The following is a 26,692-nucleotide window of genomic DNA, read 5'->3' as shown; positions in this document are numbered from 1 at the left end:
AACAATGGAATATTTTGCCTGACGTCACCAAGGAGCACCCTCTCCCCCCAAATTGAGTATGAATTAGGAGAATATGTCAATTGCTAATTACATCCTGGACGATTACAGTATTTCCATGTATGAGAAGCTACACTGGGGCCCCAAATCATTCTGATGGGCTAGTGGCATCTAGAACTTCTTGTTATGATGAGCTATGCTATCTATTTGTATTAATGTTCTTATTTGCTGGGGGACTTTGCTCTTACCTGGAAATACTTCACAAACCTTGAGTATTTTCTAAGTTTTAGTGCAGTGCTTCTCTCCATGGAGAGTCATCTCCCAAGGGTCCTCTGTTTACTACAGGCTTTATTTTTTTTTATATTGTTTCATGCAATTCCAGCTCATCGGGTGTTGATACACAAGGCTTCCTATAGTCTTGTAGAAACCCAGCCTTATTTAGAAATACATTTGGCTTAGGAAAGACATTAAACTTAGAAGGGCTATAAACAAATTCTCCATGTGTAATTTGAAGGTCTCAATCACAAAGCATACATAATAATAAGAGTAGAAATGACAGTAATAGAAATAGCATTAATCAGAATATCGAGAAAACCCAAGGATCTCTGGCTGCTGTGGCTCAGTTGGTTAGAGCATTGTCTTGTAGATAGAAAGGTCACGCGTTCGATTCCCAGCCAGGGCACATGCCCCAGTGGCAGCTTCTATCGGATCCCGATCCCGGGTAGGGGTGCAATATGAGAAGGCAGCCAATCAGTGTTTCTCTGCCATGTTCATTTCTCCCCCCTCTCTCCTCTCTCTCCTCTCCCTTCCTATTCTCTATAAAGCAATGAAAAAAATCTACTAGGGTGAGGATAAAAAAAAAAAAAAAAAAGACACCAAAGAGACAACACCTGGCCTGTTAGATCTAAGTGACTGAATCTTTAAATTACAAGTATACCTTAAGAAATTACCAAATTTATTTTCTAGACAACTGCAAATGTGAGGGAACTCAAATAATGGCCTTTTGTTTGTTGAATGCTTGGGCTTTAACCCTTCAATAATCAATGGCTATTTTTAGGCTCTAGAATTTGAACCTTAATCTCTGGTAATAATTAAAGCATTACTACATATCTGATAGATCACATTAAATATATAAGACATCTAGTTTGAGCCTTGTCTAAAGTTGTTGATGTACATTTGACCTTTAGTAGCACAAATAATAATTGCAACTGGAAACATTCTGACTTTCCTTTTTATATTTCAGAATTTCTTAGATTTGAAACATGAAAACATTTGTGTATTGTCCTATTGCTGAAGACTCCAAATCACTCTGCAAATAAAAAGGATTTGATAATGCGAGCACAGCAGTCAATGTACTGCTTTTTTAATGCAATTAGAGTAATTGCAAGAAACAACCCTTTCCTTTAAAGTCAAACTTACTCACCTGGGAATTACAATCACAATAATTTATCAGAGATAAGTTACTTCAACACACAGCTTAATAGTCATTTCTGTCAGAACACAACACCTGTTGAACCCACTTTGGGATTTATTTCTTTAAAAACTGGTAAATGTAAACATTCTTATCAGAGATTTTCTATTTTTTTTTGAAAACCTCTACATTTTGGTGAAGTTTCATATCTTCTCAAGTGTTCCCTCCCTTTTTTTTTTTTTTTTTTTGCTTCTTCTTCTTATATTCTCTTAATAGTATCAAACTAGCAAACACGATTTGATGCCTTTCAAAAGTGTTTTTTTTGGGGGGGGGGCTGGATGTTTGCAATGCAGTCTGTTATGTGGGGTCACTTGCCATTCTATTCCAAAAGCAAGTATCATTAAACTTCTTAGCATTTGACTCCACACAACTGAAGATTGAAACAGTGTGAAGGGCCTGAAAGGGTAGTTCCTACTATTAGGTTACTGAAATGATAAAAGGAGAAAAATATGTGGAAGAGAGACACAGAAAAATCCAATTTAGAACATTTGTGTCTTATTAAGGGAGAAAAAAGCCCACCCACTCCTCCTCGACACTGCTAAGTACAGGAAGAGCTGAATAAAATTAGTAACTTTCTAACATGATTTACGTTCTGGAAAGATATTGGAGAAGTTGCTTTAGCTATATCATTGGTAACATTTTGTAAGGCAAAGAATAATGGATTTTCCCCTTTTGAATGAACAGTCTCTAGAGGGGAGGAACACAGGAAAGTAATTAACATGATTTCAGAGAATCAAAACTTCGACAAGGAGTCTTGAAACAACGTTGCTCCAGTGATCTAATCACCATATGGCATATGGAAAAGACCATGCCTTTTCCGTGGAGTGTACCTTAACTAGACATTTTGCTCATTATCAGCTCTTGTAGTGATTTTAGGCAATTGACAATCGCCCTCAGAACCCATAGGCGATGAAGAAAATGTAATATCGAAGAGCGCAAATTCTTGCTCTTCTGTGCTATGCTGTAATGACTCTTGCGTCATAAAGGAACTTTTCATCTCAATTTTAGCTGGAGCAGAGGAACACTGAACTTAAGGAACGGTGAAACCAACGGTGAAGTTTTGCAGGACAGGGGCGGAAGTGCTGTAAGATGAGGCGTCCTCTGTCGGTGCGTAGGAGCGCGTTAGCCACCTGCAACCCTGATTTTAGTGCGATCTGGGACGCTGGTTCCTCTGGGCGCTGGGTTTGGGAGAACGTAACACCAACCCCGTTAGGTGGGCTAAAGAAGGACCCATTACTTCTGAGGTCGCTGGAGCCTTTCTCCTGGCAGCTGGGCGAAGGAAGCCCTCTCTTAACTCGTGCGTTTGGGAATTAAGTCTAAGTGGAGTCTCCACGTCCCTTTCCTACACTGAAGCCGGGTGCAGGGTGGCGTGGGGTTGTGGGGAGGCACCTTCTAGGGTGCCGCTTTGTGTCTCCCTGTTGAGACCCTAGTCGGACGCGGAGGGGAGGAGTTTGTAGCCCAGGCGACTTTCAGAGTTCGTCGTGATAACTGCGTTCTCTGCTCACACTGCTAGGCAAGAAAGGAAGGTACCACACCGCCCCCTTCAAAGGCTGCATCCCCATTCACCCGCCAGCCATCAAGGGCCTCAGGTAGCTAGGGGGCCGGCCTGGGAGGCTCCACCTCCTGGAGGGCGGCAGCCATTCTGCGCGCTGGGAAGCCGAGAAACCGGAGTCTATTGGCTGAGAGGCGCTGCCAATCTCGGCAGGGGGTGTGGTAGGGGTGGGGTCTCGGGTCGCGGCGAGTAGGGGCTGCTCACTGCTTGCTGGGTGGTGGGTGAGTTTGAGCGTGAGCGTGAGCCCCGCTACTGTAGACTTGGGAACAGTTCTGAGTGAGCGATAGCGCGCCCGAGAGAGAACGAGAGTGAAGGGACGAGTGCGAGGGGACCTAGAGAGACAGGGCGAGAAAGCGAGGGCCCGAGGATCTACGATTGGAGACTGAATGACCATGGCTGTCTCCGCACCTCCGGTGATCTCTGCAACTTCCAGTGGCGCCGGCGTCCCAGGGGGCCTGTTTCGGGCCGAACCCTTGTATTCGACTCCTGGAGAGCCTCCTCGTCTCACCGCCAATATAATGACCAGTTTCATGGCCAGTAACCACAGCGGCAGCGCCGGGGGCGGCGGGGTCGGCAGTGGCAGCGGCAACACAAACACCAACGAGTGCAGGATGGTCGACATGCACGGGGTGAAGGTGGCTTCGTTCCTGATGGACGGCCAGGAACTGATCTGCCTGCCGCAAGTCTTCGATCTCTTCCTCAAGCACCTGGTGGGAGGGCTGCACACAGTGTACACCAAGCTGAAGAGACTGGACATATCCCCAGTGGTGTGTACTGTCGAGCAGGTCCGGATCCTCCGCGGGTTGGGAGCCATCCAGCCCGGGGTGAACCGCTGCAAACTCATCACCAGGAAAGACTTTGAAACTTTGTTCACTGATTGCACCAACGCCAGGTAAGGGACGCGTTTCCTTGGCTCGCTGTTTCCCTTCTGCCCTCTTCTGCATGTCGCATCTCCGTCCTCCAACTTTGTCTGTAAAGAATGAGCCTTAACTAGCTTGCCTCTGCTCTTCACGCTGTAACTCGTTGGGGCTCAAAGAGAACTAGAGGACTCATTAATGAACTGCCCGTCCCTTCCAGTCCGTGCTCAGTGGCAGTGCTTGGGTCTAAGAAAGTCCCGCACAAACTTTCAGTTTGCGGTCCTCTCCTGAAACTTCCCAGCCTTTCGCCCACATCATGCATGGCTTTTTGGCTGCTTGTGGTTATTAATTTCGCTTTTTGGTTTTCTTTCTTGCTCTTTTGTGGCCATACGGGTCGGAGAGGTTTGATCCTGAACAGGGACACCAAGGGCTTTGGAGGCTAGAGGGCTGGCTGAGCTGTACACTGGGCTCCTGAGCTGGCGATCCAGAGCACAGCATTTGCGGGGTGTGGAGGGTCAGAAGTCTAGGATCCATCCCAGAGGGTGATTCGTTTCCCATTCTGTGTGTTTGTTGTGACAGTGCCTGGAGTGTGTGTGGTGCTGGTGGTGTGTGTGTGTGTGTGTGTGTGTGTGTGTGTGTGTGAGAGAGAGAGAGAGAGAGAGAGAGGGAGGAGAACATGCGCTCATGCCAGCTATGCAAAGCTCCCCGTACACAACACAGGAAAGTCGATGGACCCTATTTAAAACAAACAAATAACAATAACAGCAACACATGATGACAGGTGTCACTTTCCTGGAATCGTCCCTTTTGGACCACCTGTAAAGGGCACTGTGAGGCCTGAAACGCTGTGGCTGGGACCCGGTTGGGGTAGAAGTTGGCAGGTTTTCTAGAGACGGTGCTTTCAGATCACCCCCCCCCCAGGCAAATGATTGGAAGGATCCTGTTCCCCCAAAGAGAGGAGCCCCTAAGCGATGCTGGCCAGCTTCTCTGGTTGTAAGTGTACCTCCCTCCTTTCACAGCTTAGAAGTACATCATAGAACAAATGTCTATGTGCGTATGTCCATAAGCAAACTGTATTTAGTGTTTGAGTTTTTGAAAAAAACGAAGGAAAGGAAACTATATTCAATATTCTTTGACTTTTTAAAAACCCACGAATTCGTCCTTTTAGTGTTGATTCCATCCCAGGTCTGCTGGGAAAGTAGACAGTTGGCGGATGTGATTAGCATACAAAGCAAGACCTCGTCCTGCCTAGGTTAAAGGGAGCCAAGGGTTCTTTTGTAAAACAGCACTGCCGTTGATCATTGGGCAGCAAACTTGTGCAGAGGTAGACTTTCTCACAACACCACTCAGTCCTAAGGTCTCTGGGTTTTCATATGACAACCAGCTCCGTTGTCATATTTACTGTAGAATACACATGACTATAGTTGAAGTCCACTGACACCTTGCAGACAAACTGTTGCTGTTACAATAGGATAATGCCGTGCAACTTACAAGGAAACCTTTATCTTTCCTTTTCTTTTTCCTTTGAACAGTGTTCTCCTGGAAACCTGTTCATATGAGAACTCTTGTCTGAGTCAAATCTCGGCCTCCCAAACCTTGTTCATTAGATCGGATTTTCTTAAGGAAGATACAGGGCCTTAAAACACAAAGGATAACTGCTCCCTCAGTAACATAAGCAATAATATGTTGTAAGAGGAGAAAAGAAATTTTATTTCGATCACAAAGCATTTTACGAATGCATACATTCAGAGAGGGTTCTCAGGAATTCATTGGTTGTCATTTGAAAAGACTAACATTTAAACAATTGCAGATAGGAAAACCTATCTTCTCTTTTCACCCCATCTCTCTTTACCCCTCCCCCCTCCTCTTTCCCTTCCTTCTTCTCTCTTAACAAACACCCGTATCTAAAGTGGAAGGATTATTACACATAGGAAATTCTTCCTACCTTATAATTAAGTTTCATATCCTTGAGCGTGATTTTCATTTAAAAAACAAATAGATTACTATCTTAATGTGATTTTGACATTTCTTCTATAAATAGAAACTTTTCTTTAATTAATTTTTAGTAGAGCTACTTACTGAATGGAAAAATGATAAATTACTCTATCCAGTGGCAGGTGTTCTTATACTATTTGGGGGTCTTGTTTATAATGTGTTTTTAGCTTATTCTTCTAATTCAGTTAAGTTTTATTTACTCCCTATCACGCCATTTACAATGCTAACTTTTTTGGCTTCAATTACTTTTGTATATATGCATAAAGGTGCTAGGGAAATACTGCAAATGTAAAAAGAAATATATATGAGGTTTGATGCACGTGCCTCTTATTGCATTTTTTCTTTTTGGATACTTTATTTATTACATGCATTGTATATAATTGTTACGTGTTGTAATATATAATTGTAAAAATTTATGAAATATATTCTATGAATGTGATCCATAAATGAGGATGAGGAAACCCAGAAACACAGCTACATTGCAATTTCTAGGTAGTCAAGAAAACCCCACAATTTCTGTGAAAAATCTTATTAATGGTAAAATAACATTGCCAAATTTTATTGGTGCAAAAGGCTCTCATAACCATGTTGTTACAAACTACAAAATATCATGTGTACCTTAAATGATCCCCAACATCTGAGTGGTTTAATTAAATTGTGAAATTAGTATTTAGATCAACATTATTTCTATGACTTTTCTATTCAACGAAAAGACAAGACAGATGAGGGGATGGAAACAGGAATAAAGCCCAAGAAAAACAAAGTAAGGTAGATGAGACATGAAGCCAGTAAGAGGCCAGAGATGTGGGACATGAGCAGAACACTGCCAAGGGAGTGAGTGAAAGATGGGTCAGAAGAGCCAGATGCCCACAGAAGATGCACAGTGTACCAATGGGCATCTGGCCAGAGGGGAGTGTCATGCAGGACTCTTGACTTCTTAGCACTTCTAGGTAAATGGTGGGGAAAGTGCAAGGAACAAGTACATGTTCAGCGAGTGGAAACTCTTACATACTACTCCTATTTGCAAAAAGAGATTCATCTTCATCTCCTGAGAGATCTATTTCCATAATGTATTGTTGAATAGAAGGCCTATTTGTAATGCTGTCGCTGGCAATTTTCTTTTCACACATAGTCCACATTTCTGCCCCTCTCTGTGAGATAGCTGGGGAAGAGTACAAGTCCTGACTTTAGGAATATTTCAATGTGAAATGCTTCTTTATTCCAAAACACCCAAATTGGACCGTTTTCAACTTGGTCATTTTCAAGGACTTTAATATATTGGCATTAAGTGGCATCTTGATCTGGGTCGGGGCACATTTTATTAATGTCTGCTGAAGAAAAATGAATGAGTAAAATGTATACATGTGATTGTTTCTTTGATAGTACTAAAAGTCACAACAACTCTTTATCAGTGCCTTATAGTCACTGTTTTGTTATTAGATAATTATCAAAATATTCAAAGTTGTCTTCCCAGAAAAGAAGTTGGAAAATAATACCTGCCTCAGACACTACAGAACAGCAAGACTAAAACTTTTGACTATTTATTGATCTATTAAATAAGACAAGTTTTACATCATTGCAATTCCAATAGGCTATACAGTAATTTTCCTTGATGTCCTTTAATTTCAGAAACTAATTGCAGAGAGGTTATTTTGAGGATTATTAAGAAAATCACAATAAAAAGATCCAAAACAAATGGGAAAGGTGTTACCTTGTTTTAGATCTTTGTTTTTGCAGATTAAGCACTGTGATTATTTTTTATTTCTCATAGAACTTGGAGTTTTTAATATGAGAGAGCCATCAGATTCAGAAAGCATATGTTTAAAAAATCTTACTTTCATGCAAAAGATTTCCCTTACTAAATTCTCCAAAGCTTATTGTGGCAGTAGAATAGTAAATTAAAAATTGGTATTCAGTGAAAACCCAGCCAACACATTTTAATGTGATCTCTTTTTATCTACCCATCTATATAAAAGTACCATTGTCTGATTTCATGATCGGCAATTAATTTCACTTGAAGACCAACTGATTAGATACTACTTGGTCATTTACATATAGTTAAATGGCTGCTTGAAGTAATAAGAATGTATTATTAAGAAAACATTTTAACTAATCTGGAGACATGATTCAACATGTATCCAAATTAATAAATTTCAGTTTTTTAATTAAAATTTTAAGCGGTCTAATTGTGATTTATTGTTATTTTGACTGTGTGAACAGGAAATAAATGAGCTTCCATGGTAGAAAAACTTTATGTGAATTATAAAGACTTTTACAACAATCTAAAATTACTTTCAAATACTAGAAATATGATTATTGTAAACACCCGATGAGTCTGGTTTTGCGTTCACACTTGATGAATACAGTTCATAACCCACACTGAATAACATAATTTACTTGGAAAGTTTTGGTTTTCATTCATAGTAAAGTTAATCAGAATTCCAATTTTCAAGAATTTGCATCACTTTCCAGGGCTAATATTGGTATGACACATTTTCAGAAATGATAAAAAGGTTTTAGAAATTAATCTGGGCAGTAAATAGACATTTTATTTCATAGGATAATGAGGGTTAGTCATATTGTCTACTAAAAGCAGTCACAGAGTCAACAATGCTCCATCTTGTATCAGAAGACTGATATCAAGATTATAATGAAAGCAATCTAGTCATGTGCCAGTGCACAAAATTTCCACGTGTACATCTATTTCCAGTGTATACTTCTGCATAACCAGCAATTTTGTTTATCTAAATACTTTAGCTGGATTTCATATTTGTCCCAAACACTCATTTATTCGGTGGTGGGTATTACATGAAAGAAATGACGCATGATATAATGGAGAATATCTTTGGATATTTATGAATGATATCACCCTCCATGTATAGTACATGAATGCCAGTAAATAATTAGGAAGTGATAGTCTTCAGACATTGGTGTTTTATATGGTTTCACACAGGAAATCTCTAATACCTATAGAAAACATCAAGTCTGAATTGTCAATGCTTTTTTCAGTAAACTTTTTGGTCTTGATGAAATCACTGAGTGTTTTAAAAGTGCTTCTAGTGGGCAAATGTAATTGTGAGAAACCCTAATTGTACTAGATTATATTTCAGCTCGCACTTTATCTGATGCATTTAAGGATACAAATGATTTAGGTTTATCCGCTCCATATATTTCAAATATGTATTAAAAGTGCCCTAGTTGACCCGAACTGAAAATACTCTGTTTTCGAAGAAAGGACATCCAGCCTCTCCCCAAAGGAAAAACAATTCAGTATTAATGATATTCTTGTTGCATATTCAAAGGGTCTTGGTAGCAGTTTTACCCTTCTTTTCTTCCCTTTCACCATCTCAACCTGCAAAACTCTTCACTGTCACTTCAGATCACACAATTCTAAAAAGATAAAACAACATTTAAACACGTTTGCCCGGGAAGGGAAATTGAGCATTTGCACCCAATAAGCCTGATTGTGGAACTGCATGCAAATTGTGTTTTGATTTATCTCTTTTGCACTTTTTTCCATTTGAATTGATCTTGCATTAATTTCACCAAGCGGCTCTGTGAGGCTGCAGATGTTGCCCTGTGTTTAATAAATCAATGAGACAGATCTGAATGAATCACTTCAGATGGATTCTCTGCTCGGTTTGATGTCTAGATGTTATTCTTAGCTTGTTATCATGACAGATGCATTAATGTTCCCATACACTGCCAGCAATGTCAAAGAGATTGAAGCTTTTAAAGTGGCGGCATCCCTTTTTCCATTTTCTGCTGTAACAACTAAATATTTTTTTTTATTCAGAAATCTGAGAAATATATCAAACCCATCATAAGTTTGTTCATGGGATAGATTCTTGATTTCCCTGCTATATTAACTATTCCAAAATGGTGGAAGTCAATATAGTAAAACCTAAATATAGTGTAGTTGCTTCGTAGTGCCTATCTATTAATATTTAATCATAGTAGGAAAAATGAGAATAAGTAACATATGATTGGGCCACATTGAAAGTGTCACTATAAATAGAATAATGCTGTATCCAAATTGATTACAGAAGGGTGTTGGTTTTTAAATCCTTACTAATAAGCTTCTTGCTGGCTTAATGCAGCTGCAATCTACTCTTACCAAGGGATTTAGAACTCCTTCAGGATTTAATATTTCTTTTTAGTAGGAAGGGGAGAGCCTGTCCACTGTATATTCATCATTTCCTCACTGTGTAATGATGAAAATCTTGGAGATGTTTATTTCATTTAAGTTATTTCTTTTTCTATATTCTGGGTAATTATCTGTAAATCATAAATATGTAACAATGAATACTCCTTTTATAATTTAATTTCTTAGACTATAGAAAAACATACACACAAAAAGGGACTTTGTGATAACTCTAGTGAAATCTATTATCTACCTGCATTAAATATCCTAAGTACCATATTTGATTTCATTTCATCCATGGTTTCAGTGCCTTGGTTTTAGGACCAAAACAATTCTGTCAATTGTTGAGAAATATTTTGAATTTAATGCTGTAGGTGTTAAAACTTTTTCGTTAAACTCTGATATTTGAAAACACAAGTGTTAAAAAGGAGATTCAGTTTTTCCCTTGTTCAGCTCTCTTAGGGATATATATATATATATATTTTAAACATCAGCTTTTAGAATTAGTTCCTCTTTGCAGGCCTTTACAGTATTCTTTCATCATAATTTTATTGTTACCTTTATTAAAATAGGAAAACAGGAAACACTGTTAACAGATACTGTTGAGGTCTCAAATTCTTCAGGAAAATTTTTTTATCTCTAGTGTTAGGCTAATCTTGGAAGCTTAGGGTACATGCTATGATCTACAGTATAGTTCAAAGGGAAGTTTATAATGAAGTTCATTAAAGTTACAGAGGAGTTATTTGTTTTTTTGCATTTTGCTTAAAACATGGGAATGTCTTCATGATGATATCTTGCCACAGCCTTCTTTACAGCTAAAATTATGTATTAGAATTGGTGAAATTATTGTATTACATTGAGAATATAAATATAAGATGTAATGCACATTGTTTTATGCAAAATTGAATTTAATATAGCTAAAGAGCAAATTGATATATTTGTCACCACCTATAATGATATTCTTAAAAGAGAACCCAATCTGTTACATAAATCAAAACCCAGAGTTGTAACAATAAATTCTGAGGATTCATGTTTAACTTTTTATATTCTAACATATGTTCTAATATTATGAATAAGCAAGGATTAAGAAATAAAACAAGTCTACTACCATAAAATGATACTCAGTTATTTAGATTTATACTCCTAGATATCAGCACTAACCCTGGTGACCGGTGACTTCTGATTATCTTTGAAACAGTACATGCATGTTTATTCAAAATGAGTTTTCCTGTCTTCTATCTATAGCCTGTGAATAGAAAAATATAAACTTAATGATTTACTTTTTTCCTGGATAATATCAAGACCCATCCAATAGCAACATAAATTTGCATGAATTATCCTCCCCATGCATTTAAAGGAATAACTTAGTTTTTTTTCAAGTGTAATTAATTTTTAAAAGTAAAATTACCTTTCATCTGGGACCCATGACATGGAAACTTCTCATGTGTATGTACTATTTTGACCCATTACAATTATTTAGTTTCTTAGAGAAAATTGTGGTATAAACTTTGTAATTACAGTACTGGAAAAATATATAATACAGGAAAGTTTAAAAATAATGAACCATGGTGTTTTTATTACTATATATCCAACCTTTTTATTTGTAAACAAGTTGACTCCTTAATAGTGTGGAATGTAGTGTGTATATTAAGGTAGAAAACATTCAGTTGCAATTGTGTCCAGTGCTCTGCTGGCTGGTAACAGCATTTAGGCTACATTTAGTCTATCTTCTATTCATGTGATGGGTTAAAAAGAAAAAGTAATATTGATCTGTCTCTGGATTAAAGTTTGAAATGGGCAACAGCCTGAACACAAAAGGCCTTTTTTTTTTTATGATTTCTCAGCTTGCCATTGATCTCCTAGTTTTATTGCATTCATTATTTATTAAAAGAATTTGCAAGCTAAACATAACGTTAAGCTAGTTTGCACACAGGGACCGCACTTAGGAAATTGAATGGAAATTGCATTAGAGATGAACATCTGTGCTATTTTTCCACTCATGTGTTTATGGGTTTGTATAAAAGGTGTATTGGATTAGCAGTTACAACCATTATAGCTTAGAGCGATATGCTAGATTCTGAGCTTTTCAATTATTTGGAAGAAGTCTCTCAGTTGTTTGTCTAAAAAGTATTGTATTGGCATCACAAACTATATAAAATTATTTTTACTATTATATTTGTTAATGCATTGTTTACATTCTGTATCTGTTGTGAGATACTCTATTGTATTTGAAGTAAAAACATTTAAAAAACCATATTTAGTTATCACAAGCCATTACTATCTTTTAACAGCTTTGTGTAAAGTTACACAGGATCTATTTTAAAGATGTTGAGTTGAATGCCAGAAATGATATAAAATGCTATTCTATATGTATGCTAGGCCTGGATCCTTTCGAAAAGGTAACGAACATACAGACCCTGAAGACTTGCTCTATATAATACTACAGACAGTAGGTGCTTTATGATATGGTTCTGCTCTGGAATTCAATCCAAGAAAGTTTAGTTACAAAAACTCAAAAGGACCTCACCTAAAACAGTTTCTCCAAAGGCCATAGGTAAGACCCCAGTGAGTGTCATTTTTTGCAGAATTGTCTTTAATCTATACACATTTGAAAAAACTCATTCTATCCACGTAATTAAAACAAAATGAAAACCTCTTCACAATTATTTTGCTCTCTCATGGTTAGATTTGTCGATAGGTGTGTGTGTGTAGAATGTGTACCATGTAATGTCAGGCAATGTTCTAGGCACTATGAATAGAGTAAATAAAACAGTCTCTTCTCATGCAGTTTACATTCTAGAACCAATGCTGTCTGTAGCTTATTGAATATAAACCATATATCTCCCCTATAATATTTATTAACTTGTGAAATATTTGAGATTATAATTTGTTGGCATATTCATTGTTGAATAACCTTTACATTTTCTTTCTCATATCTGCTTCATGCGTTATATCAGTAAACACTGGATTTTTTTTGTTTTTGTTTTTAGAATTATACCAGAAAGGTTCAACTAGAAAATAGTCAGAGTTATTGAGATATAAAAGAAAATGTTTTAGTGTTATAAATATGGAGAATCACTCCTGTTATAAACAAATACGCACCAAGATCTTGGAATAAAACAGGTATTTCCACTTAAGAGTAGCTGCACTTAATTGACTTCAGTATCTTTTCTCTGACATACATTTGTTGCAAGGGATATGAGTCCTTAAAAATTTATAAAATCAGTCATTCTATGAGATATAGTAAAATGTGCAACTGTGGATTAAAAAAACATGTTTTTTTTTAATGAAAAGTTTGCTTGAATTTGTGTTAGAGTTTTAAATAGATCCTCTAGCTTAGAGTATGATTTGCTTTGCATGCCATCCTATACAGTATTATATGTCAAAACTTAAAATGGAGATGAGTCATTTGTTTTTATTTGTTCAGAGTACATTGAGTTTTACATGAGTTATATTTAAACATAAATAACATAGGAAAGGAAGATTATTTGCAGACATGTATAATTAAATGTTTCATGTTAATGTTAAGCTTGCTGCTTTGAAAATAACCTGTGATCTCTTGAACTTCTAAATTTATTTTGTACAAAGATTTATGAGTACCCTTCAGGTTTTTATTTGAGGAAGACAGAAGTGGAGTTCATTCACAGAAACAAAGTTATTTCATTGTGCATTTCATACGACGTACACAAGTTTAAGGTCTCATTTTATGATCCAGTTAGAATATTCCGTTTGAATTCCATGTCTATAAAACACACATTTATACAGATATATCTGTCACTTCATTTCCACAGATATTTAATAAGTACCTACTGTAAGCCTATGAAGGGGTATATAATTGTCAAGGGAAAAGTAGAGATCTTAATAACTATCCAAATTCTTATGTCTCATCTGCAGATTACCTAGGGAAGTTGTTGACATGGCTAACTCTTGGCTAACCTATGTTAATGCAAGAGACAGCAAGTGATATATACAATTCAAAATTGTGGAAAATTAAAATAACATTAATTAGGCTTTACAGTACATTACAAAATGTTCACAGCATACTTCCCTGTCTAAATAGATTTTGCTTATTCTCCTATGAAATTGTATTTTATGAGTATTCAGTGGTGGGAAGGAGAGCTAGCCCAGGTTGAATGAAATCTGAAAGGAAATGCTTCATGTAGAAAATATGTCAAGTGAACAAATCATAAGCAGGCATAGAGCTTATACAGCTCAGGTAATAGCAGTGTAGTGGATGGTGTTAGTTAGTGATTAACTAAATGAGGATTTTGCTTGAATTTATTTGTATGTTGTCTACGGCCAGATTTAGCTACTTAATGGATACATTAGTCATTACAGCTGTTAGCAGATCAAAATGTGGCAAATTGCATGAGGCCAGTTGTTGACTTCCCTGTGCTCAGGGCCCCTCAGTAACCGTCTTCCACAAGCTAAACAGCTGTTGGTACCGGCGGAATGATGGCTTTCGGATTAAAATACATCAACGAGTATAGCACTGAATTAGGTTTGGGGGAAGTATTCCTACTCTATAATGGTAATCGTGAGTTGTTTTCAACTTGCAGTTTGCTAAGTGGAACATTTTATTCTTTTTAAAAAACAGTATTATTATTGATTTTTCTGATTCTTGTATGTGCCCCTGACCTGGGATGAAACCCACAACCGTGGTGTATTGGGATGACACTCTAACCCACAGAGCTACCCAATGGGGGGGGGCATTATATTCTTGACGCTGATACCGTCCTGTGAGAGTGGTCATTTTGATGACGGGAACGTGTTGAATATTGTGACTTATGGAAAAGGCAGTAACAGCTCCAGAGTTTGGTTGATACCAGTACACTTGATATAGCCACTGTCTTATATTGGCATTTGTCGTGGATTGGTCCTTGTCATTGAAGGCCGACAAGTACTTGTTATTTTAAGGGCATATTCTTTTTCATGAGGTTATATGATGTTTACATGATCCCCATTCTGTCCGGGTCCAAAGCTTTGCTGCTGCTTTGCAGTTCAGTCCCATTGAACTGAATGTCTGCTCTTCTGTGTATTGTTTCTTTTTTCAAGAGGGTTCTGACTTTGGAATGTAAATACAACCCCCAAAATACCTCTCTTAAGTTCTTTTTCTGTATTAGTGAAAAAATGTAAAAGTATGTGTTCCATCCAGATTCATGTCTCATCAAAGAAGGGGCAGTGGAACTCAATAATTTACGTTTTGGTCCAGTTAGAAGGCTGTTGATTTTAAAGACCAAAGGACTATGATTTGGGTCATGTTAGCATTGATCTAGTTCCATTTGGGCACCGACAAAGGAATACAGCTAACTTGAGGAAGTATTTCTCATGGAAATATTGAATGGACCAGAAACTAGCTGATAGATGACAGGTAGGTAGTACCCCGTGGGATGATCAAGGACTTTCCACAGAGCTCTTGAATGAGTGATGTCCTTGAATTATGTTCATTTCATTTTAGTGGTTAGTTTAAGGAGATTTATGAAGAGGAACAGAAAGCATGCAAATGTTAGCTGTAAAAAAATAAAAATACTAAAGGCAAACGTTGAAATGTTATTTCATTTGAGGTGTTATGGCACTTGAAACCTTAAGAGCACACTTGAATATGTGTTGTCAGTAAAATAATATTCCTTTATTACACTAGTAAATGTTAACTTTAATTTCCAAAATATTTTATACGGTGTCCATTTTTACATTTCTTACTATTAGTGGTCTGTTAACCCGATTCTGGCTTGCCATAGCACATTTTTGGAACACATGTTGAGTATGAAATTTTTAAAAAAGGGTTACATTTCGCCTTTGGGTATGTGTGTGAAGTTTTTATCGTATTCAATAGTAACTAAGTTTGCATTTTATGGAGTAATTTGAGTCACTGCCTTCAAGATTATTTAATGAACTTTAAAATTTGAGTTCAAGGACATCAAAGTGGCATTTTTGTCATTTTTGTATTTAATAAGTACAGTAAAGTTTAAATATTTCCTTCCTGCCTTCTACCTGAAAATATATCTGGAAGTTTAAAATTACAAGCTAGGTGTAATAGTAAAAACTTTACATGTATATACTGGTTTATATTTATATTGCTTCCACATATATTAGCTAATTTAATCTGATTCTTAGAATAGCATGATTTTATAATTTTGTTGTGGAATTTCTATATTTTTATAAACAGATAGCTGACCACTTTACAGCATGGTACTTCTGGGGGTCACTTAATCTCATTTATATTTTTTCACTCACTGCTAAATCAGCATCATCCCCAGTTGTACTGAAACTTCCAGTAGCTTCTAGAGAATAATAGTACCTTGCGTTCGGGCAGACGTACACAGGCTGCAAAGCTTGTCATACACTATCTCACAGCAACTGTAGAAGGCAGGTCATCGGATCAGGAATTTTAAGTGAGAAAATTGCAATGTAGGCAAGTAAAATGAATTTCTTGGGGCCAGCCAATCTAGTGCAGGCAAAACTAGTTCTTGAATCTAAGCCTTCTGTTGTACCTTCTCGTATACACTCTGCTCCCTGTGCTGTGTCTGAAGTAGTCAGTCTTGATGGCTAGACTTGAGCAAGCAAGTTTAGTTAGGTGGCGAAGGATTCCAGGTCTCCAGGGAAGTACGGAGAACCTAGTGGGTGGAAATAGAGATAAACAAACTGCGAGGCCAGATAAATGCTATACAGGAGCTTCCCTCGAATGTCTTCGGGGTGCGTGGCCTGATAGCAAAGACTGCTTGTTGATGACAGTGGTTTCAGAAAGCAGTAACTAAGGCCTCTTAGTGAACACTCATTTACATATGCATGTACAGAAAGGTTTGGGGAACCGACAAAAACAACATTTTGAATGGAAAAGTGAAAGGAATAATCATTCAAGAGAGTGTGTAGAGGTGGCAGTAATTCATCAAAGGATGATATTGAAAGAATTTGTGAAACTGGAGCCTCGTTACTAAAACATGTGAATTGTCTCTTGTGTCCAAAATACGATATGTTAGGTAGGATCTGTAGGTAACGGCAGAGAGCTTTAAATCTTATTGTAGAAACCAGGCATGCACACATTAAAAGTTACCATTAGCTTTTTTCTGTCGGTGGACGCCGCTGAGTAAGCATCGTTCAAGTCTCCTGCCCTGAAGTCGTCATGTCTAAGTCAGAGTCTCCCAAAGAGCCAGAACAGCTACGAAAGCTCTTTATTGGAGGTTTGAGCTTTGAAACAACAGATGAGAGTCTGAGGAGCCATTTTGAGCAATGGGGAATGCTCACAGACTGTGTGGTGTTGAGAGATCCAAACACCAAGTGCTTCAGAAGCTTTGGGTTTGTCACATACGCCACTGTGGAGGAGGTGGATGCAGCCATGAATGCTAGGCCACACAAGGTGGACGGAAGAGTTGTGGAACCAAAGAGGGCTGTCTCAAGAGAAGATTCTCAAAGACCTGGTGCACACTTAACTGTGAAAACGATTTTTGTTGGTGGTATTAAAGAAGACACTGAGGAACATCACCTAAGAGATTATTTTGAACAATATGGGAAAATTGAAGTGATTGAAATCATGACTGACCGAGGCAGTGGCAAAAAGAGAGGCTTCGCTTTTGTTACCTTTGATGACCATGACTCTGTAGACAAGATTGTCATTCAGAAATACCATATGGTAAATGGCCACAACTGTGAAGTGAGAAAAGCCCTATCTAAGCAAGAGATGGCTAGTGCTTCATCCAGCCAAAGAGGTCGAAGTGGTTCTGGAAACTTCGGAGGTGGTCGTGGAGGTGGTTTTGGTGGGAATGACAACTTTGGTCGTGGAGGAAACTTCAGTGGTCGAGGTGGCTTTGGTGGTAGCCGTGGTGGTGGTGGATATGGTGGCAGTGGGGATGGCTATAATGGATTTGGTAATGATGGAAGTAATTTTGGAGGTGGCGGAAGCTACAATGATTTTGGCAATTACAACAATCAATCTTCAAATTTTGGACCCATGAAAGGAGGAAACTTTGGAGGCAGAAGCTCTGGCCCTTATGGTGGTGGAGGCCAATACTTTGCCAAACCACGAAACCAAGGTGGCTATGGCGGTTCCAGCAGCAGCAGTAGCTACAGCAGTGGCAGAAGGTTTTAATTACTACCAGGAAACAAAGCTTAGCAGGAGAGGAGAGCCAGAGAAGTGACAGGGAAGCTACAGGTCACAACAGATTTGTGAACTCAGCCAAGCACAGTGGTGGCAGGCTTAGCTGCTACAAAGAAGACATGTTTTAGACAATACTCATGTGAATGGGCAAAACACTCGAGGACTGTATTTGTGACTAATTGTATAACAGGTTATTTTAGTTTCTGTTCTGTGGAAAGTGTAAAGCATTCCAAAAAGGGGTTTTTAATGTAGTTTTTTTTTTCTTTTTTCTTTTTTTTTTTTGCACCCATGCTGTTGATTGCTAAATGTAATAGTCTGATCATGACGCTGAATAAATGTGTCTTTAAAAAAAAAAAAAAAAGTTACCATTAATTTATTCATCAAATATTATTAAATGGCTACTCTGTGACAGGCCCTCTTCTAGGTGTTTGGGGTATGTCTGTTAAAAATAAAGACATCAAGATCCCTGCTCTTGAAAAACGGTTTTTCCTCTAGAGGATGGTAGTGTGGATGGAGGAAGACAATAAACAATATGTATAATAAAGAAGTCATTTATATTGTACACGAGAAGGTGGTAAATGCTGTGGGAAAAGTACAGTAAATAGATCAAGGTAAGGACCGGGGCATTGCCATTTTGAATAGAATGGGTATTACAGGTCTTATTGACAATGTGAGCTTTGTTCACAGACTTGAAAGGGAGGAGGAGGATTAGCCAGGGCAAATCTGGGAAAGAGTGTCTCAGGCAGACCGGAAGCCCTAAAGCAGGATCACTGTGCAACAGCGAGAAGGTGGGGGGGTGTTTCCTGGGCTGGAGTGAGTGTTGGGGGGGAGTAGTAGGAATGAAATCATAATGGTAATATAGAGGGGGTCATATAGGGCCTTTTATGCCATTTGGAGGACTTTGACTTTTTCTCTGAATGAAATGGGGAGTCACTGCAGAGATCTGAACAAGGCTATAATGGGATTTGACTTTGGTTTTTAAAGGGTTGCTCTGGCTGCTGGGATGAGAATAGCCTTCAGGAGGGGCAAGGGTGGAGGCAGGTGAGATGCTGTTGCAGGAAACTGGGAGAGAGTCGGTGGGGGCTTAGACCAGAGTGGTGGGGTAGAGGTAAGATCTGGTCGGATTCTGGATAGGTCTGAAGACAAAGTCAGTAGGACTTCCTGATGGATTAGACACTGAGAGTGAGAGGAAGAAAAGTCTAAGGGACAACTCAAAGAGGAGGAGTCAGCAACATTCTGAGGAGGAATAGCCAATGATGTAGGAGGGACAGCCGATGATGTAGGAGGAAAACCAAGGGAGAACTGTGGCTTGAAACCTAAGCAAAGAAAATGTATCAAAAAGGAGGGGGTGATCAACCATATGAAATGCTGCGAATAAGCCAAAACAAAAACAAAAACAAAACAAAACATGAGAACTGAGAATTGCCCATTGGATGTGACAATTGAAGTTGTTGGTGACCTTGCTGAGAGCAGTTTTGGTGGAAGAATAGGAATGAAAAGTTTGAGTGGTATGCATTTAAGAGAGAGTAAAAGGAAAGGAATTGGGAACAGCATGTAGACAACACCTTCCAAGGACTTGCTACAAAGACATCAAACAACGAGGTGGGAGGGAGTACCTTGAAAGCAGGGGGGAATGGATCAAGAAGTTATTATATTTTATTAAGATAGAAGAAATAACAGCCCTGACTGGTGTGGCTCAGTTTGTTGGGCGCTGTCCTGCAAAGTGAAAGGTTGCCTGTTTGATTCCTTGTCAGGGCACATGCCTGGGTTGTGGGTTCAGTCCCTGGTTGGGGTGTGTGCAAGAGGAAACTCATCAATGTCTGTCTGTCTGTCTGTCTGTCTCTCCCTCTTTCTCTTCCTCTCTCTCCTTCCTCTGTCTCCAAAATCAGTAGGAACATATCGTTGGGTGAAGATTTTTAGAAAATGATGTAGGAAACAGAGAGAAGTATTGCTGAAGAGATATCCAAGGACAGAGTGGATAGGAAGGACCCAGTGCAGTAAGTATAGGCACCAGGCAGCAGTCAGATTACTGCATCTCTGTTACGAGTTGGGAAACCTGACTCCGGGGGTAGAGATTCTGGCTGATCTGGTATCAGGACTCCATCAATGTCCTCTTCTGACTGTTTGAATTTTCCAGCCCAGCGGGAAATGTCATTAGATAGCAGAGGTGTTGGAGATTTGAGGAGAAAGAGAAAGTGTAACACAGCTGCTTAGATGAGTAGAAGAGTCAACTATTTAAAAAAGTTTAGTACGATTGCCCTGTGACATTAAATGCCCTTTGAGGTTTATGGCCACAAATTTAAAATGATCAATGCAGTTGTATATTTTAATTCCAGCACGTAGAGTTGCACTGGTACTGATGCAAAAGTAGTCAAACAATTGGATTTAATAAGACTTGTGATTTTTCTCAGTGGCACGAGTATAACGAAGACATAGGGGCAAAAGAGTTGAGGGTTTATGCAGAAAGTGATTATAATGAACCATAATGAGATTTAAGCTGGTCGGGAAGAAGTGAGGATATCAGGGACGTGACAGACAGTGAAAGGAGGGTCGTATCAATGAATTGAAGGTTGCAAGAAGAGGCTGGAGGATTGTTGAAGTTGGAGTACTGGCAGGAGGGAACCAGACAGAGTGGCGTTTAGAGTAGGATGCCCGAAATGAAGACAATGGAAGAGTTGCAGTTATTGGTAATTACAAGGTTTAGGGTATGACCGTGGGCATGAGCGGCTGAAGTCAAGGTGACAAGACCCTTGGAGGAGAGACTGGGCCATTGGTCATATCATCTACGTGTACATTGCTCATTGAAATTCCTAAGGATTAAGAGAGGAGTGTTTCAAATTCTGTAGTATGTATTGTAATGCTCTCAGAGTTTCTTTTGTTAAAAACCTATTTTTAACTTAATTTCTAAAAGTTTAAATTAAGATGATTGGAATTAAGAACTAAGGGAACTCAACTCAACCAAAGGTATTGTTTAAAAAGTAATCCAGTTGCTAGATGGGATGCTGTCTGATTCATGAATCACTTAATAAAGCCAATTTAACATTTGAATTTTTTTTAAAAAGCAATTTACTATATTATAAAGGGCTGAATATTTGTGCTAACAATTCTTGTTTTTCCACGTGAATGCCGTGCTTCAGTTAATCTGTCTTGAAGGATACGGTGAAAAATAACATTTTCTAAATAATTGAAATAATGTTTGATTTAATCTATTATTAACCTTATTTTACAATAGATGATGGGCTTCATTTTATTATCAACTGATCCAATAACAGGAACATTATCAGTCTCAGAATGTGTGTTTGTTGATGTTATTAGTACATCATGTGTCCATGAAGACTAAATGAAGTTCCTACTTTCATTTCAGCACATTGGCATTTTATAGACAGAGTACTGCAAATGCGCTAGGCACAGTACTGCACTAAGAAACGGTGGTGGTTCTTCACCTATAGATGCTTCATGATGTATTCAAAATGGGAGAAATGCAATAGGTGTATATATCTTTAACACCTTGTGTTATGATTTGTGCATTATTAAGTTCACATGGCAGCTACTTAAACAGCTTCTCTGAGCCGCTCTTAGGCTGCTCTTGGGATCTCTGTGACCTTAGAGGTTTGGTAGTGAAGAAATAGTTCAGCTTTAAATAGGTTCTCGTGTGAAATCATTGCAGCGCAAAGCTAAGCTGACGGTGGTCTCGATCTTAAGTCCCTGTTAATTACCTTGGAAATGAAGTTTCTCTGGCGGGTCTTGCCCAGCCATTCACCTGGCATCTTAGTAGAATGGTTGGTGAGAAGGATTTGGTCAGCATTTACAAACTCCCATTAGATTCAGTTACTTATTCTGAGTGAGTTTTCATTTCTGCAGCTGGAGAATAGCAAGGGAAGCCAGATGTAGTAACATCTGCTATTAAGACTCTTGCTTAGCGGAGGAAAAGCAGTTCCATTGTTTAAATTTGATTTCAGCTTTGTTGAGTTGGTTAAAAAATCTTGTCTTCCTTCTTTATATAGCACTTAAAAGACACATGTGCATACAGCAGACCCTGGGTTATTTCAATCAGGATAGGCTCCCACTGGCCAAAGTGTTGTAGAAAGACTATTTTAGGCACTGTGGCCCTAGTATCTATGATACAGAAGCAAAATAAAGAAACAAGTGTTTATTCATCCTGCCTGAGATTTCAAGTTTGATGAGATTAGAACTGCAAATGAATGTTTTATTCAAGCGTGAATCACTGGCAGGTTTGTTAAAACCAAATGGAAGTGCCCTGATATAATGTGAACCATCGAGTAAACTGATACCAGAAAATATCAAGGTTGAGAATCCTTCCCAGGAAGGGTTTCCTCTGCTCAAGGTCTTGTTGAAAACCGCCTTCTTGTCTGAAGATCTAGGTGAAGTCTTACATCGTTAATGAGGACTTCCCTTTTCACCTGCACTGACCTCTTGCTCCCCTGAATATTTATCTGCAGATAACCATCCTCCTTCCTCTCCCTCTTCCTCCTCCCCTTTTCTTTCTTCTTCTTTACCTTCTTCTCCCTCTCCCTCTTTCCCTTCCTTTCTCTTCCCCTTCCACCTCCTGCTCCCCTCCCCTCCCCTTCTTCTCTTTCCTATCTCCGTCCTCCTTGTCCTTCTCCATGTATTTTATAAACTGTGAAGCTTCAAGTGGTATATATTTTATCTCACTCCAAACTAACTTCTGAATTATTCAACCTCAGGAATAGTCTGGTGTGTTGTTTTATCACACATAGTGCCTAAAATAGTACATGGATGTAAGTACTCAAAGTGTTTTCAGTTTGTTCGTCTGAGAGTGTCACTGTGATTTACTCTAATTGAATGTATTTACTTTGGGAAATGTTGATATTTTCATGAAATTTACTGCTATACATAAGGGGTGTATTCTATTCTGAGCAAAAGCTCTTGAACAACAACAGAAACCTGGGGAATTACTATTTGGTCTCAGATAGCCACATTTGTCCTGATTCCAAAACTTTCTAGATATCTAATATGACCATCCAAGCCTCAGGGTTTTTACCTCCAAAAACAGGAATAATATTAGTTGCATAACTCATGGGATTGTTAAAGAAGATTGAGATCATGTACATAATGTGCTTAGCACATAATAGGAGCTCAGTAAATGTTAGCCATTATCATTCCTGAAAGTGGAATCACACCAACATGTCTGAGCACACATGTATGCATACATTCAGAACACAAGAGAATGAATCTGAGAATAAAATAAACCAGTTTTCAGAATTTTTTTTAACTAGTACTAAATTAACTGGTTAACTATTAATGACATTGTATGCACTTCATTTTCTACGAAATTCTTGCATGTTGACTTTCTGGGCTGATATAGCAGCTGGTAGGCCATTTATTACCAGTTCTATTTTGGTAGAAAATTCAGCCTTGTGTGTCATTTAGAGTTTGCGACACTTGTACCCTCCCAAGGCTTAATGAGTTGTCTGCAGATGGGCTGTTATTTATTACAGTCATGTAGAATAAAATTGATTGTCTTCTAAAATTAATTTTTCATTTGCCTCCAGCCTTGCTTTAATAGAGGACACGCAGTTGCCTGTTTGCAGAAATACTGTTTAATCACATTAATATCTCAGCCCCCCAGGCTGAAGAAGATAATTGTACAAACGAACAGCCAAATCTGTATCTTTAACTTCTTTTTATGATTAAATTATGCAAATGACTTCTCTCCTGCCCTTCGAAGCACTAATCATCTAATTAGGAATGATGTGTTAAAGGGATGGCTTTGAATCCGGAGAGAAACGAGAGCAGGAAGCAGGAAATGGGAGCTGGCAAGGAGACCACTGAAGGTACAGTCATGTTCCGAGATGCAGCTATGTACTTGGTACCGAAACGGAGAGCGTGGCTCGCAAAGACTCTCCATAGACCTGGCACGTGTCATGTTTTGGCAGGAAATAGAAGTCCTTATCTCTGGTGACATATTTTTTTGAGTAACATTTCTTTTTCAAAAAATATTTTTATTGAATTTATTGGTGTGACACTGCTTCACAAAAGCGTGCAAGTTTCAAGTGTACGACTCAGCAAAACATCCTCTGCACCCGGCATTGTGCACCCGTGGCCCCAAGCAGTCTCTTTCTGTCCCCATTTAGCCCCTGTTGCCCACCTCCCCTCCCGCCACCCCCCTTCCGTCTGGCCATCTCCACACTGTTGTCTGTGTCTGTGTGCTATATACTGTGTGTCTGTGTGTGTAATTTTGCTTTATCCCTTCACCTTCGTTGATCAAGCTCCCCCTCCCCCTCCCCTCTGACAGCTGTCAGTCTGTCCCATGTGTCCGTGCCTCTGTTTCCATTTTATTTGTCAGTTTACTTTGTTCATTAGATTCCCCATATACTCATTTTATTGTTCATGGTGTAGTTGGTGCTCTAGTTTCATTTTTACATGTATCTGTCCAATTATCCCAGCGCCATTTATTGAAGAGGCTGTGTTTACCCCTTTGTGTTTTCTTGCCTGCTTTGTCAAATATTAATTGACCATATAGACCTGGGCTTATTTCTGGGCTCTCTATTCTGTTCCATTGATCTATATGTCTGTTCTTATGCCAGTACCAGACTGTTTTGAACACAGTGGCCTTGTAGTACAGTTTGATATCAGGTATTGTGATTCCTTTAACTCGTTTTTTCTTTCTCAAGACTGCTGAAGCTATTTGGGGTCTTTTGTGGTTCCATATAATTTTTGGTATATTTATTCTATCTGTGAGATATGCCATTGGTATTTTAATAGGAATTGCATTGAATCTGTAGATTGCTTTGGATAGTATGCACATTTTAATGATGTTAATTTTTCCTATCCATGAACATGGTATATGCTTCTACTTATTTGTATCTTTCTCAATTTCTTTCTTCGGTATCTTAAAATTTACTGAGTATAGGTCTTGTACCTCCTTGGTTAAATTTATTCCTATGTACCTTATTTTTTAGATTTACTTCAAATTCTAAGTAAGGCAAATGTTAAGTTTCCTGTATTCTTGAACACTAAAGGTATCTAGGGATTTTATTATGTTACCCAATGAAGGAATTGGCTTGTTGCTCTTAGTCCGTGGAGGATAACCTGCAGCAAAGGAGTGGGGCTGTACCTTGATCATGAACATACATGGGATAGGTTTTGTAGACAATTCTTTTACAAAAGCAATTCCATTTTCTCTAAAAAAAAAAAAAAAAAATGAAGTCAGGACATTCAAACCCAGAAAAAATATAGTCCTCCTACTGGCAAACTCAGGTTTATATTTTAGCAGAATTCCAGATATGTATTTGCAAGATTGCACCTCAGTTTTTTTGCTTTCCTTTCTAGACATTGATTGTGAAGACTTTCTAGTACAATACTCCTTCTTAGTTTTCATCATATTTATAATAATGTAAAACAAAGCATGTAATAAATCAGGCCACAGAAATAAAATAAGTTTGCTGAAGATATTTTAGAATCTCCTAAAATTCTGACTTCTAGGTACATTTGTAGGAGTCAGAAATCATGTTTATGTCCTTTGCTTTGTATTGATTTGAGCTCTGTGCTTTCACTGCTTATTACAGTGAATTTTTCTTTATATAGTACAAACCACTTCCAAATATATTTGAGAACAAAATCTCAAGAAAGGTATCCTAAACAGAACATAACAATTTGTGGAGTGTTCCAGATCCATTTCCTCAAGTTCTTGAGACCAGTGTTGCCATTCTGTTATGATTTCTCATCGAACCAGTTCTTCTGCATGTACTGCTGCTGGTGCCCGTGGGAGGGTGTCGTGTCCTTACTATATTGCCGCCAGCTGGATGTAGGCATTTATTTAACCTCTTTTCTTGTTAAGGGTGGGCATCAGACTACAGTTTATCTACTTTTATTGGCGACACATTTAAGCTATTATTCGGACCATTGAAGTCAATGAGTTGAACTTACTGGACTTTCGAAGGTCGACTTCTTTGAACTTTGTTCTGGAGATTTGACGTGCATTGCTGTGGGGGACAGGTGTTTACAGAGTTTCACAGTGAAAGGGCCACTGCCTCCAGGGTCGCACCAGATTAGCCTGTGGAAGTGAAGGGTGAGTGAGTCCTTTAGAACTTACTCCATTCCCATCCGCCTCTCCTTTAGAAACCAATAGGATTGTTGCATTCCCTCCCCAAAAGTGGTTCATTGCCATATCATACGATTAAAAAAAAGACAATGGACTCTATATGCCTCTGTTAATACATTCTTGTTTTTTTTTTTGTTTTTTTTGTTTTTTTTTTTTGAGATTGGGTTAATCCGCAAAGTCATTATTGTGGTTTTCTGATAAGTCTAAATAAGTTGAACAGACATTCTTTTGGTTTTAAAGGAGCCAAAGAAGAATTATTTGAATATTTGAGAGCAGTAGTAATTGATTTTATAATCCCCGGAGTCTAGTATGTTTTCCACAATGTGTCATTTGTACATGTCAATAGAAGAGTAACGTTTAAACTAATTTTTATTATTTTGTTTTAATAAAATACAAAGTTTATAATTAATCATTTTATGATTGACATAAATTAACAAGAGCTCTGATTTAGCTGATTGAGAGGATTCCCACATCTCCACTTACTCAGTCACAGCATCA

General features: G+C 38.3%; 2 protein-coding genes across 4 annotated transcripts in view; both read left to right on the top strand.

Annotated features, from left to right (window-relative positions):
* The first annotated feature begins 3,230 nt into the window (after positions 1–3,230).
* The window catches only part of DACH2 (dachshund family transcription factor 2), a 427,341-nt gene continuing 403,879 nt past the window's right edge, over positions 3,231–26,692 (top strand). For all 3 annotated transcript variants that reach the window (XM_090264273.1, XM_090264271.1, XM_090264272.1), the window contains exon 1: positions 3,231–3,912. In XM_090264273.1, the coding sequence (XP_090120399.1) occupies positions 3,407–3,912 (506 nt within the window). In that variant the 5' untranslated portion in view covers positions 3,231–3,406. The remainder of the gene's footprint in view (positions 3,913–26,692) is intronic.
* Positions 17,091–18,182, top strand: LOC149990354 (heterogeneous nuclear ribonucleoprotein A1-like). Its single transcript, XM_090264376.1, has one exon. It carries the CDS (start codon positions 17,137–17,139, stop codon positions 18,097–18,099), a length of 963 nt encoding a protein of 320 aa, XP_090120502.1. The 5' UTR covers positions 17,091–17,136; the 3' UTR covers positions 18,100–18,182.

This window comes from Furipterus horrens, unplaced genomic scaffold (genome assembly GCF_987537825.1).
Source record: "Furipterus horrens unplaced genomic scaffold, mFurHor1.1.pri manual_scaffold_17, whole genome shotgun sequence".
Lineage (NCBI taxonomy): Eukaryota > Metazoa > Chordata > Mammalia > Chiroptera > Furipteridae > Furipterus > Furipterus horrens.
Note: the sequence above shows the minus strand (reverse complement) of the source record. Positions and strands in the feature narration are given on the sequence as shown.

Coding starts and splice junctions, on each gene's coding strand:
- LOC149990354 (XM_090264376.1), top strand. CDS start 17,137: ATGTCTAAGTCAGAGTCTCCCAAAGAGCCAGAACAGCTACGAAAGCTC.